The 12700-nt window shown below is 43.2% G+C and overlaps 1 protein-coding gene across 1 annotated transcript in view; it reads right to left on the bottom strand.

Annotated features, from left to right (window-relative positions):
- The window catches only part of LOC124000381 (ceramide glucosyltransferase), a 35590-nt gene extending 23116 nt beyond the window's left edge, over window positions 1-12474 (bottom strand). The window contains exons 1-2 of the mRNA XM_046306700.1: window positions 12304-12474; window positions 2360-2501 (exon numbers count right to left, since the gene is read on the bottom strand). Of these exons, the coding sequence (XP_046162656.1) occupies window positions 2360-2501; window positions 12304-12404 (243 nt within the window). The 5' untranslated portion in view covers window positions 12405-12474. The remainder of the gene's footprint in view (window positions 1-2359; window positions 2502-12303) is intronic.
- Window positions 12475-12700: the final 226 nt, after the last annotated feature.

Here is a 12700-nt window from a genome sequence, read left to right as displayed (position 1 = left end):
TGAGCGCCGTACTCGAGATTATTGCATAGTTAGCTTTTTCCGTGAAATCTGACACAGCGGTTGCATTAAGCAGAAGTACATCTTTAAATCTGTGAATAACACTTGTATCTTTTATTAATATTTATTATGAGTATTTCTGTGATTTGATGTGGCTCTCTGCGAATTCACAGGATGTTTGAGGCAAAGTCAAATGTAAACTGATTTAAAAAATATATAAATATGAACTTGATTGAACAAAACATACATGTATTGTGTAACATGTTGTCCCGGGAGTGTCATCCGATGAAGAATATCAAAGGTTAGTAATTAATTCTCTCTCCATTTCTGCTTTTTGTGACTCCTCTCTTTGGTTGGAAAATCGCTGTATGCTTTCTGTGACTAGTTGCTGACCTAACATAATGATATTATTATTATTATTATTATCTGCTTTCGCCTAAATGCTTTTTTTGAAATCGGACACTGTGGTTGGATTAACGAGAATGTTATCTTTAAAATGGTGCCTAATACTTGTATGTTTGAGAAAATTTTATTATGACACTTCTGTTGATTGAATTTGGCGCCCTGCAATTTCATTGGCCGTTGGCGCCCTGCAATTTCATTGGCTGTTGGCGCCCTGCAATTTCATTGGCTGTTGGCGCCCTGCAATTTCATTGGCTGTTGGCGCCCTGCAATTTCATTGGCTGTTGGCGAGGGGTTCCACTAGCGGAACAGGGTTGTTGTCTACCATTTTAGTTTATTGTGATGATAAAGAGATTTTGTTTTTGATGATAATTATTAGGTGGTGGTTGCTAGCAACAATTATACATTCAACCTAGCCTAGCTTTTAGCTAACTGCTCGGTAAGCTAGCTTGACTTGCTAGAAAGTTAAGAGAAAAATATATATATATTTTTTTCTCTAAGTTACTCAATGAAACAATGTTTTATATCATCACCTGAATCAATGTTTCGTCTGTCTTGAATGAAACTGTAATAAATCTCCCAAAATAAATGCGATATTTGACGAAAGACTAGGTTTCTCAATCTTGTCTTGTGTTTTGAAACACTGTGTTCTCATCCAGTAGCAAAACGTGATTTACGTGAAGGTGGTGTTCGGTGTAATGAACTTCGCTGTGATGTCATACGTAGTTAAATGCATAAACGTTCCATAGGCTATGGAACTGATGGAGGGAGCATCAATTCAGTCACAACAGATATATATTTTTAAAGTCAGATATTTTAAGAGTGAAAACTATTGAACCGGTGATTCATAACGTTTGAAACTGGTTTCCTGACCGATGAATGCTTCATTGGGATTGGCTTGGGTTCCCGCAGACCGATATTTTTTTATTTATTTCACCTTTATTTAACCAAGTAGGCTAGTTGAGAACAAGTTCTCATTTACAACTGCGACCTGGCCAAGATAAAGCAAAGCAGTTCGACACAAACAACAACACAGAGTTACACATGGAGTAAAACAAACATACAGTCAATAATACAGTAGAAAAACAAGTCTATATACGATGTGAGCAAATGAGGTGTTATGAGGTAAAGGCAAAAAAAGGCCATGGTGGCAAAGTAAATATAATATAGCAAGTAAACCACTGGAATGGTAGATTTGCAGTGGGAGAATGTGCAAAGTAGAAATAGAAATAATGGGGTGCAAAGGAGCAAAATAAATAAATAAATACAGTAGGGGGAGAGGTAGTTGTTTGGGCTAAATTATAGATGGGCTATGTACAGGTGCAGTAATCTGTGAGCTGCTCTGACAGCTGGTGCTTAAAGCTAGTGAGGGAGATAAGCGTTTCCAGTTTCAGAGATTTTTGTAGTTCGTTCCAGTCATTGGCAGCAGAGAACTGGAAGGAGAGGCGGCCAAAGGAGGAATTGGTTTTGGGAGTGAACAGAGAGATATACCTGCTGGAGCTTGTGCTACAGTTGGATGCTGCTATGGTGACCAGCGAGCTGAGGTAAGGGGGGTCTTTACCTAGCAGGGTCTTGTAGATGACCTGGAGCCAGTGGGTTTGGCGACGAGTATGAAGCGAGGGCCAGCCAACGAGAGCATACAGGTCTCAGTGGTGGGTAGTATATGGGGCTTTGGTGACAAAACGGATGGCACTGTGATAGACTGCATCAAATTTATTGAGTAGGGTATTGGAGGCTATTTTGTAAATGACATCGCCGAAGTCAAGGATCGGTAGGATGGTCATTTACATTTGAACAAGGGACTGATTTGTATCGGTAAATTGTTGCATCCCTAATATAGAACAAGTAGTAACTTGGAGGGATAGGGTATAGAACATAGACATGTAGCATATAGAACAGGTAGTACCGTGGAGGGATAGGGTATAGGACATAGACATGTAGCATATAGAACAGGTAGTACCTTGGGGTAGTCGAGTTCAAAGAAGGTCTCCAGGTTATTGATGAGGTTGGGGTCTACTCCTTTCAGAGGCTTCAGTAGAGAGACCCCCGACAGCTTACTGTAGGGCTGCTTGTCAATGCTCTTCTTATTGAGATAGAGTCGGCTACATTCAGGGAGACAGACACACAGAAAGAGAGACAACAAACGAGATCTTCAGTTTTTTTTTTTTACATGTTGCCCAGAGTAATTTTAGAATGGACACATTTTCAACACGATTAGCCAAAATTGAGGCAACTTTGAATAGACACAATCACAAACACTGGTATAAATGGCTTTATTTTTTATTATTAATGACTTCACGGGTTGTTTTCCCGAAGACAAGGCATCAAAAGTGGTGTTTGTTGTGATAAGATAAGTCCATGCTACGGCCTTTACAGGCCTCGTCTACATCTCACTCTCAATCCCAACAGGAAAGAAAGCACCGCCTACAAACGATGGAATTAGACTGTCTGTCCAACCATTGGGGTTAAAGCCTAATTATCTGCATTTAATGCCATCAATCATGTGACCGACTCGACATTCCACAATCTCTGAGGCCTGAATGAAACACCTTTGTTTCTGAGTGAATCACACAAATGCTTTCATGAGGGCTTGAATCCCAAATGGCACCCTATATATAGTCTAGTGCACTACTTTTCACCAGAACCCAATGGGCCCTGGTCCAAAGTGGTACACTATGTGGCCTAGGGTGGTCTAAGCCACAGCCCTCGGTGCACATATACCACTGCAGCACGAGTTCCAATCCTTCCCACTGCTCATTTCACTACTCTCCTTCATCTTTCCCACGGTCTCTCTATTTTTTAATTTGACCTTTATTTAACTAGGCAAGTCAGTTAAGAACAAATTCTTATTTTCAATGACGGCCTGGGAACAGTGGGTTAACTGCCTGTTCAGGGGCAGAACAACAGATTTGTACCTTGTCAGCTCGGGGGTTTGAACTTGCAACCTTCCGGTTACTAGTCCAACACTCTAGCCACAAGGCTACCCTGCCGGTTACTAGTCCAACACTCTAACCACAAGGCTACCCTGCCGCCCCAATCCAATAAAGCATAAAAATGCCATGAAAATACATATATATACACACAACACACACACACACACAGCTCAAAAAAATGAAGGGAACACTAAAATAACACATCTTAGATCTGAATGAATGAAATATTCTTAAATATTTTCTTTGCATAGTTGATTGTGCTGAACAAAATCACACAAAAAGTATCAAATGGAGGTCTGGATTTGGAGTCACACTCAAAATTAAAGTGGAAAAACACACTACAGGCTGATCCAACTTTGATGTAATGTCCTTAAAACAAGTCAAAATGAGGCTCAGTAGTTTTTATGGCCTCCACATGCCTGTATGACCTCCCTATAACGCCTGGGCATGCTCCTGATGAGGTGGCGGATGGTCTCCTGAGGGATCTCCTCCCAGACCTGGACTAAAGCATCCGCCAACTCCTGGACAGTCTGTGGTGCAACGTGGCGTTGGTGGATGGAGCGAGACATGATGTCTCAGATGTGCTCAATTGGATTCAGGTCTGGGGAACGGGCGGGCCAGTCCATAGCATCAATGCCTTCCTCTTGCAGGAACTGCTGACACACTCCAGCCACATGGGGTCTAGCATAGTCTTGCATTAGGAGGAACCCAGGGCCAACCGCACCAGCATATGGTCTCACAAGGGGTCTGAGGATCTCATCTCAGTACCTAATGGCAGTCAGGCTACCTCTGGCGAGGGCTGTGCGGCCCCCCAAAGAAATGCCACCCCACACCATGACTGACCCACCGTCAAACCGGTCATGCTGGAGGATGTTGCAGGCAGCAGAGCGTTCTCCACTGCGTCTCCAGACTCTGTCACATGTGCTCAGTGTGAACCTGCTTTCATCTGTGAAGAGCACAGGGTGCCAGTGGCGAATTTGCCAATCTTGGTGTTCTCTGGCAAATGTCAAACATCCTGCACAGTGTTGGGCTGTAAGCACAACCCCCACCTGTGGACGTCGGACCCTCATACCACCCTCATGGAGTCTGTTTCTGATCCTTTGAGCAGACACATGCACATTTGTGGCCTGCTGGAGGTCATTTTGCAGAGCTCTGGCAGTGCTCCTCCTGCTCCTCCTTGCATAAAGGCGGAGGTAGCGGTCCTGCTGCTGGGTTGTTGCCCTCCTACGGCCTCCTCCACGTCTCCTGATGTACTGGCCTGTCTCCTGGTAGTGCCTCCATGCTCTGGACACTACGCTGACAGACACAGCAAACCTTCTTGCCACACCTCGCATTGATGTTCCATCCTGGATGAGCTGCACTACCTGAGCCACTTGTGTGGGTTGTAGACTCCGTCTCATGCTACCACTAGAGTGAAAGCACCGCCAGCATTCAAGTGACCAAAACATCAGCCAGGAAGCATAGGAACTGAGAAGTGGTCTGTGGTCACCACCTGCAGAACCACTCCTTTATTGGGGGATGTCTTGCGAATTGCCTATAATTTCCACCTGTTGTCTATTCCATTTGCACAACAGCATGTGAAATGTATTGTCAATCAGTGTTGCTTCCTAAGTGGACAGTTTGATTTCACAGAAGTGTGATTGACTTGGAGTTACATTGTGTTGTTTAAGTGTTCCCTTTATTTTGTTGAGCAGTGTATATAAAAACAAAAATCTAAAAAGTAGTGCACTATATATGGAATAGGGTGCCATTTGGGACACGGCCATTCTCATCGTCCTCCTTGTGGATTCTCTGCTACTGTCGCCCTGCTGAACATTAAGGATTCTCTACTACTGTCTCCCTGCTGAACATGAAGGATTCTCTACTACTGTCTCCCTGCTGAACATTAAGGATTCTCTACTACTGTCTCCCTGCTGAACATGAAGGATTCTCTACTACTGTCTCCCTGCTGAACATGAAGGATTCTCTACTACTGTCTCCCTGCTGAACATGAAGGATTCTCTACTACTGTCTCCCTGCTGAACATGAAGGATTCTCTACTACTGTCTCCCTGCTGAACATTAAGGATTCTCTACTACTGTCTCCCTGCTGAACATTAAGGATTCTCTACTACTGTCTCCCTGCTGAACATGAAGTATTCTCTACTACTGTCTCCCTGCTGAACATTAAGGATTCTCTACTACTGTCTCCCTGCTGAACATGAAGGATTCTCTACTACTGTCTCCCTGCTGAACATTAAGGATTCTCTACTACTGTCTCCCTGCTGAACATTAAGGATTCTCTACTACTGTCTCCCTGCTGAACATGAAGTATTGTCTGGGGAACTACTGTCTCGGGCTGAACATTAGGGATTCTCTACTACGGTCTCCCTGCTGAACATTAATGTTCTCTGAACTACTGTCAACCTGCTGAAAATTAAGGATTCTCTACTACTGTCCCCTGAACATTAAGGATTCTCTACTACTGTCCAACCTGGGGAACATGAAGTATTCTCTACTACTGTCTCTATCCTGCTGAACATTAAGGATTCTCTACTACGGTCTCCCTGCTGAACATTAAGGATTCTCTGCTACTGTCTCCCTGCTGAACATTGATTCTCTACTACTGTCTCCCTGCTGAACATTAAAATGGATTCTCTACTACTGTCTCCCTGCTGAACATGAAGGATTCTCACTACTGTCTCCCTGCTGAACATGAAGGATTCTCTACTACTGTCTCCTGCTAAACATTAAAAGGATTCTCTAAACTGTCTCCCTGCTGAACATGAAGGATTCTCTACTACTGTCTCAAGCCTAAATGAACATGAAGGTAAAACTGTCTCCCTGCTGAACATGAAGGATTCTCTACTACTGTCTCCCTGCTGAACATTAAGGATTCTCTGCTACTGTCTCCCTGCTGAACATTAAGGTGTGTTCCCTGAAGCAGTAATTATGATGTCATGGGGAAGGAAGGTGTAGAAACGGGCAGAAACAGGGTGTTGGCTACGTGGAAAAGTAATGTTGCAACAGAGAACAACTATCAACCAGTAAAATTGTAAGGTCCCTCATCTCTGTACCCCACATACCAGATAATTGGGAAATCTCTTTTCGATCCCCACAATAACAATAACTAGCACGCCAACCTGGGGAAAGTATCGGGGGACTCGTGTAGTGAATTTAATTCCACTGCTCCATCTATCACTAGGCTAAATACACAGAGCTTTCAGAAAGTATTCACAACCCTTGACCTTGTCCACATCCTGTTGTGTTACAGCCTCAATTTAAAATGGATTAAATTGAGAAGTGTGTGTGTGTGTACGTCAGTGACACGCACACACACAACACCACCATAAAGGTCAGTGGAATTATGTTCTTTGAAATGTTCACAAATTAATTAAAAATTAAAAGGCTGAAATGTCATATAAGTCAATGAGAATTCAGTCCCTTTGTTATGACAAGCCTAAATAAGTTCAGGAGTAAAAATGAACAAGTGACATAATAATTGCATGGACTCACTGTGTGTGTGTGCTATAAAACATGACTACCTCATCTCTGTACCCCACATACAGATTATTAGAAGGTCCCTCATCTCTGTACCCCACATACAGATAATTGTAAGGTCCCTCATCTCTGTACCCCACATACAGATAATTGTAAGGTCCCTCATCTCTGTACCCCACATACAGATAATTGTAAGGTCCCTCATCTCTGTACCCCACATACAGATAATTGTAAGGTCCCTCATCTCTGTACCCCACATACAGATAATTGTAAGGTCCCTCATCTCTGTACCCCACATACAGATAATTGTAAGGTCCCTCATCTCTGTACCCCACATACAGATAATTGTAAGGTCCCTCATCTCTGTACCCCACATACAGATAATTGTAAGGTCCCTCATCTCTGTACCCCACATACAGATAATTGTAAGGTCCCTCATCTCTGTACCCCACATACAGATAATTGTAAGGTCCCTCATCTCTGTACCCCACATACAGATTATTATAAGGTCCCTCAGTAGAGCAGTGAATTTCAAACAGATTCAACCACAAAGACCGGGGAGGTTTTCTAATGCCGCGCAACGAAGGGCACCGATTGGTAGATGGGTACAAATAAATAAAAAGCAGACGTTAAAAATATCCTTTTTGAGGGCGAAGTTATTAATTAATTAATGAAGGGCAGCTATTGGTAGGTGGTGGTGGGGGGGGGGGAGAAGACATTGAATAAGTATGGTAAGTATGAATAAGCATGGTAAAGTTATTAATTACACTTAGGATGGTGTATCAACACACCCAGTCACTATAAAGATACAGGCGTCCTTCCCAACTCAGTTGCCGGAGAGGAAGGAAACCGCTCAGGGATTCCATCATGAGGCCAACGGTGACTTTAAAACACTTACAGTGTTTAATGGCTGTGATAGGAGACAACGGAGGATGGATCAACAACATGGTAGTGAGGTGTCCTTTTGAACACAGAAAACAAGTTAAATGCAAACAATCAACATTTTTAAAAACTTGTTTGTTTTGGGGTTTTTTACCTTTATTTAACCAGGCAAGTCAGTTAAGAAAAAAAAAATCTTATTTTCAATGACGGCCTGGGAACAGTGGGTTAACTGCCTTGTTCAGGGGCAGAACGACAGATTTTGTACCTTGTCAGCTCGGGGATTTGAACTTGCAACCTTTCGGTTACTAGTCCAATGCTCTAACCACTATGCTACCCTGCCGCCCCATATTAACTATGTATGCTGTGAGGAATGCACCATAAGCAATGTTTCAAGACTGAGCTTCACTCAGGCAGAGGGACATTAGCCTACAATTGAATTCCTACAGAAACAGGCCTCAGAGGAATGTACAGGAGACTGTTTATCACATGTATCCTTTATTAGGGCACTACTTTTGACCAGGCCCATTACACTATATAGGGAATAGGGTGCTATTTGTGACACAGTCCGTGTCACCTGGCATGGAGGGATGACATTCTGGAGATTACTCACACCCCTCCTGTTAGAACAGCAGGAGCTGAACAAACTACTTGTTTTGTCTTCACTTTCACTAAGGAAGCTTCGCTTCAAGTGTGTTTTCTGTTGTCGTTTTGTTCCTGTGATCGTCTCTCTAAAAACATAGATGAACTATAGGCCCAACGATGGGTGGCAAGAAGCTGGGTCGTATTCATTAGTGCACGCCGTAGCATAAAATGGTTTGAAACACAAAAACGAGTTCCTCCCGGTTCCAGTCTGCTCTCCTCCGTTTTAGTGAGTAAAAGAATACGACCAAACAACAAGGCAATTAAGTGATCGTCAGCAAGCCAAGAGGCATCCCACGTTTGAAATCCATCCGTCTATAGCATAGAACAAGTTGGCCTTCTGCCAGTGACTTTATATATATATATATATATATAAATAAATAACTCTAACCCTTTATTTAACCAGGTAGGCAAGTTGAGAACAAGTTCTCATTTACAATTGCGACCTGGCCAAGATAAAACAAAGCAGTTCGACAGATACAACAACACAGAGTTACACATGGAGTAAAACAAACATACAATCAATAATACAGTAGAAAATAAGTCTTTATACGATGTGAGCAACTGAGGTGAGATAAGGGAGGTAAAGGCAAAAAAAGGCCATGGTGGCGAAGTAAATACAATATAGCAAGTAAAACAATGGAATGGTAGATTACATCTTGCCTGACAACAACTAGAGGGGAATATTTAAAATACTATATAAAGAGGTAGGGTTTCAGGTGCTTTCAGAAGATGGGCAGGGACTCTGCTGTCCTCGTTTCAGGGGGGGGGGGGGGCTGGTCGCACCAAATGGGGTGCCAGGACAGAGAAGAGCTTGGACTGGGCTGAGCGGGAGCTCACACCAAAACAGTTTAGTTAAGATGTAAAATTGTGTGACTAAGATCTCCTTGGCAAAAACTACTAAATTAAAAAGTATGTGGACACCCCTCCATCGACAAACATTGGCAGTAGAATGGCCTGACTGAAGAGCTCAGTGACAATCAATGTGGCACCGTCATAGGATGCCACCTTTCCAACAAGTCAGTTTGTCAAATCCACGCTTTGCTAGAGCTGCCCCCGGTCAACTGTATGTGCTGTTATTGTGAAGTGGAAACGTCTAGGAACAACAATGGCTCAGCCGTGAAGTCGTAGGCCCACAAGCCCACAGAACGGGACCGCAGAGTGCTGAAGAGCATAAACATCGTCTGTCCTCGGTTGCAACACTCACCACTGAGTTCCAAACTGCCTCTAGAAGCAACGTGGGCGCAAAAACTATTCATCGGGAGCTTCATGAAGTGGGTTTCCATGGCCAAGAAGCTGCACACAAGCCTAAGATCACCATGCGCAATGCCAAGAGTCGGCTGGAGTGGTGTAAAGCTCGCCACCATTGGACTCTGAAGCAGTGGAAACAAGTTCTCTGAAGTGATGAATCACACTTCACCATCTGGCAGTCCGATGGACGAATCTGGGTTTGGCAGATGCCAGGAGAACACTAACTGCCCGAATGCCAACTGTAAAGTTTGGTGGAGGAGGAATAATGGTCTGGGGCTGTTTTTCATGGTTCAGGCCCCTTAGTTCCAGTGAAGGGAAATCTTAAGGCTACAGCATACAATGACATTCTAGACGATTCTGTGCTTCCAATTTTGTGGCAACAGTTTGAGGAAGGCCTTTTCCTGTTTCAGCATGACAATGCACAAAGCATCCCGTGCACAAAGCGAGGTCCATACAGAAATAGTTTCTCCAGATCGGTGTGGAGATATCAGCTGATGTACGAAGGGCTATATAAATAAATTTGATTTGATTTGATTTGGAGTAACTTGATTGGCCTGCACAGGGCCCTGACCTCAACCCCATCAAAAACCTTTCAGATTAAATGGATGCCGACTGCGAGCCAGGCCTAATCGCCCAACATCAGTGCCCGACCTCACTAATGCTCTTGTGGCTGAATGGAAGCACGTTCCCGCAGCAATGTTCCAACATCTAGTGGAAAGTCTTCCCAGAAGAGTGGAGGCTGTTATAGCAGCAAAGGAGGGGGGGGGGGCAACTCCATATTAATGCCCATGATTTTGTAATGAGATGGACAAGAAATTGTCCACATACTTTTGTAGTGCATGTTAGATTCATTCTGACTATTTTGAGGAAGCGGAAACTGCCCACAGCCTCTCGAGATGGACAACAAGTACCATTGTCGCTTTTAAACTCAAAAGAATCATGATTCTACACACCTCTCATTCACCATTGGGGAGCTGTTATCTGTGACTGACACACAAAGCTTGATTTGATTTGATAGTTGCGGCCGCAAACGACATGATTGCGAAGTGAATGAAATTGCTTGACTGCTTGCGCAATAGCATATCCTTCGTAAACTGCAGAAGCCACACAAAAGATTTGTTCTAGAGTTGATCAGGAGGCAGGCGGAGCCATGTTCTGGTTCTACAAAGCTGTGTCAATCGATAACATTCAATAATAAATATAATATAATAATATATGCCATTTAGCAGACGCTTTTATCCAAAGCGACTTACAGTCATGTGTGCATACATTCTACGTATGGGTGGTCCCGGGGATCGAACCCACTACCCTGGCGTTACAAGCGCCATGCTCTACCAACTGAGCTACAGTTGGTAGAGTATTGTATTGCATTCATTCTTGCACCATATCAATCATTTATCAACATGTACTTTTCATACATGCTGCCTGATCTCATTTTTCTTCACACATGAGAGACAGTTGGTGGTTGGAGTACGGTATAAATTCTGCTGTAGAATTCCTTGAAACCAGCAAGTCAAACTAACGAATGAAATTAAATGACTCATTAGAAAAATGACTCGAGTCAGTCTACACTTGCTATTCCTCGTTGGTGTGCCAGTCGGAGCTAGGCAACATGTCTGACCAGCTAGATGGTTGAACACCGCAGCTGTACCACCACCACAAGTCAGAAAGGTCTCAACGCGGTCACAGGTGTGTGGAGAACACTCCACCGCCAATTAGCACAGGTGCGTGGAGAACACTCCACCGCCAATTAGCACAGGTGCGTGGAGAACACTCCACCGCCAATTAGCACAGGTGCGTGGAGAACACTCCACCGCCAATTAGCACAGGTGCGTGGAGAACACTCCACCGCCAATTAGCACAGGTGCGTGGAGAACACTCCACCGCCAATTAGCACAGGTGCGTGGAGAACACTCCACCGCCAATTAACACAGGTGACCCGCCTATGTCTTCCGTTAACAAACCGTGTAACACGGCCGTGTGAGAACACTAACCCTATAAAAAAGGTGTAGTAATTTAACCGTTTTTAGGAAATGTATTTATTGCCGATATGAATGATACGTTCATATATTTCGAAACCCGTAACATAACCCTTTTCAGCTTTCAGGACGAGTGTCGGAAAAACTTTAACCCGAGCAGAAGAGACCATCAAATATGAACAAAAAGCAGTTATCGTCTGACTGGGGTACAAGATAACTAGTTAACTCAATAAATTAAACTGTGTAATTGGGCTATAAGAACGTGTTAATTAACAAGTTATCGTCTAACTATCATCGTGACCATGTCAGAGGTGTTAAGTCAAACGACAAAAATACCATACCGACATTACCGACGTCTAGGCTGTATCACAGCATCAACTACATGTCAGCGAACGTAAAATCCGAAATAAACTGATATCCAATTGTGTCTGTGCCAGTGACGTTAGCTAACTAGCTAAATACAAGGGGAAAAAAACAGTTGAGACATTAAAACAAAAACAAAAAAACGAAACAATAACGCGTTAAGACAGTGACTAACGATTGAAATGGTATTCAAGAGACACATTACTTTACTTAGCTGGCTAAACATCGATTAGTTTACTAGCTATCATGTGAGAGGTTGTGATATTCAGTCTATCGAGATAAATAGCTAAGCTAACTAGCTGACGTTATATTTGACATCGTGCTAACGTTAGCTTGAGACATACTTTAGCTAGCTAAATTGATAGGTATAATACTTACACATAGACGATGGACATGAAATGCATAAACCAGAGTACCAGAAATAGAATGAATCCAAATATAGAGAAACCTTGCATGGCAAGATCCAGAAGAGCCATCATTGTGGCTAAGCTACTACGTTTAACAACACCGGCGGTGTAAATATCCAGGCGGACTGGCGAGTCCGGGCGGGGTATGGCACTTCCGCCCTGTCTTTTCTTCTTCTGTGGATTTTTACATATGTCAGTTGGCGACCAACTTTACAGTGCATTGGCGCCACCAACTGGACTGGAGGGTGGTCTAAATCAAAGGAAACCTTTTCTCTTTTTTTTTCTTCTTTTAATTAAAAAAAATGTAAACCATTATTTAACTAGGCAAGTCATTTAAAGAACAACTATTTATTTACATTGACAGCCTG

Source organism: Oncorhynchus gorbuscha, linkage group LG16, assembly GCF_021184085.1.
Source record: "Oncorhynchus gorbuscha isolate QuinsamMale2020 ecotype Even-year linkage group LG16, OgorEven_v1.0, whole genome shotgun sequence".
NCBI lineage: Eukaryota > Metazoa > Chordata > Actinopteri > Salmoniformes > Salmonidae > Oncorhynchus > Oncorhynchus gorbuscha.
The sequence above is the reverse complement of the archived record's forward strand: the minus strand, read 5'-3'. Positions and strand labels throughout refer to the sequence as shown.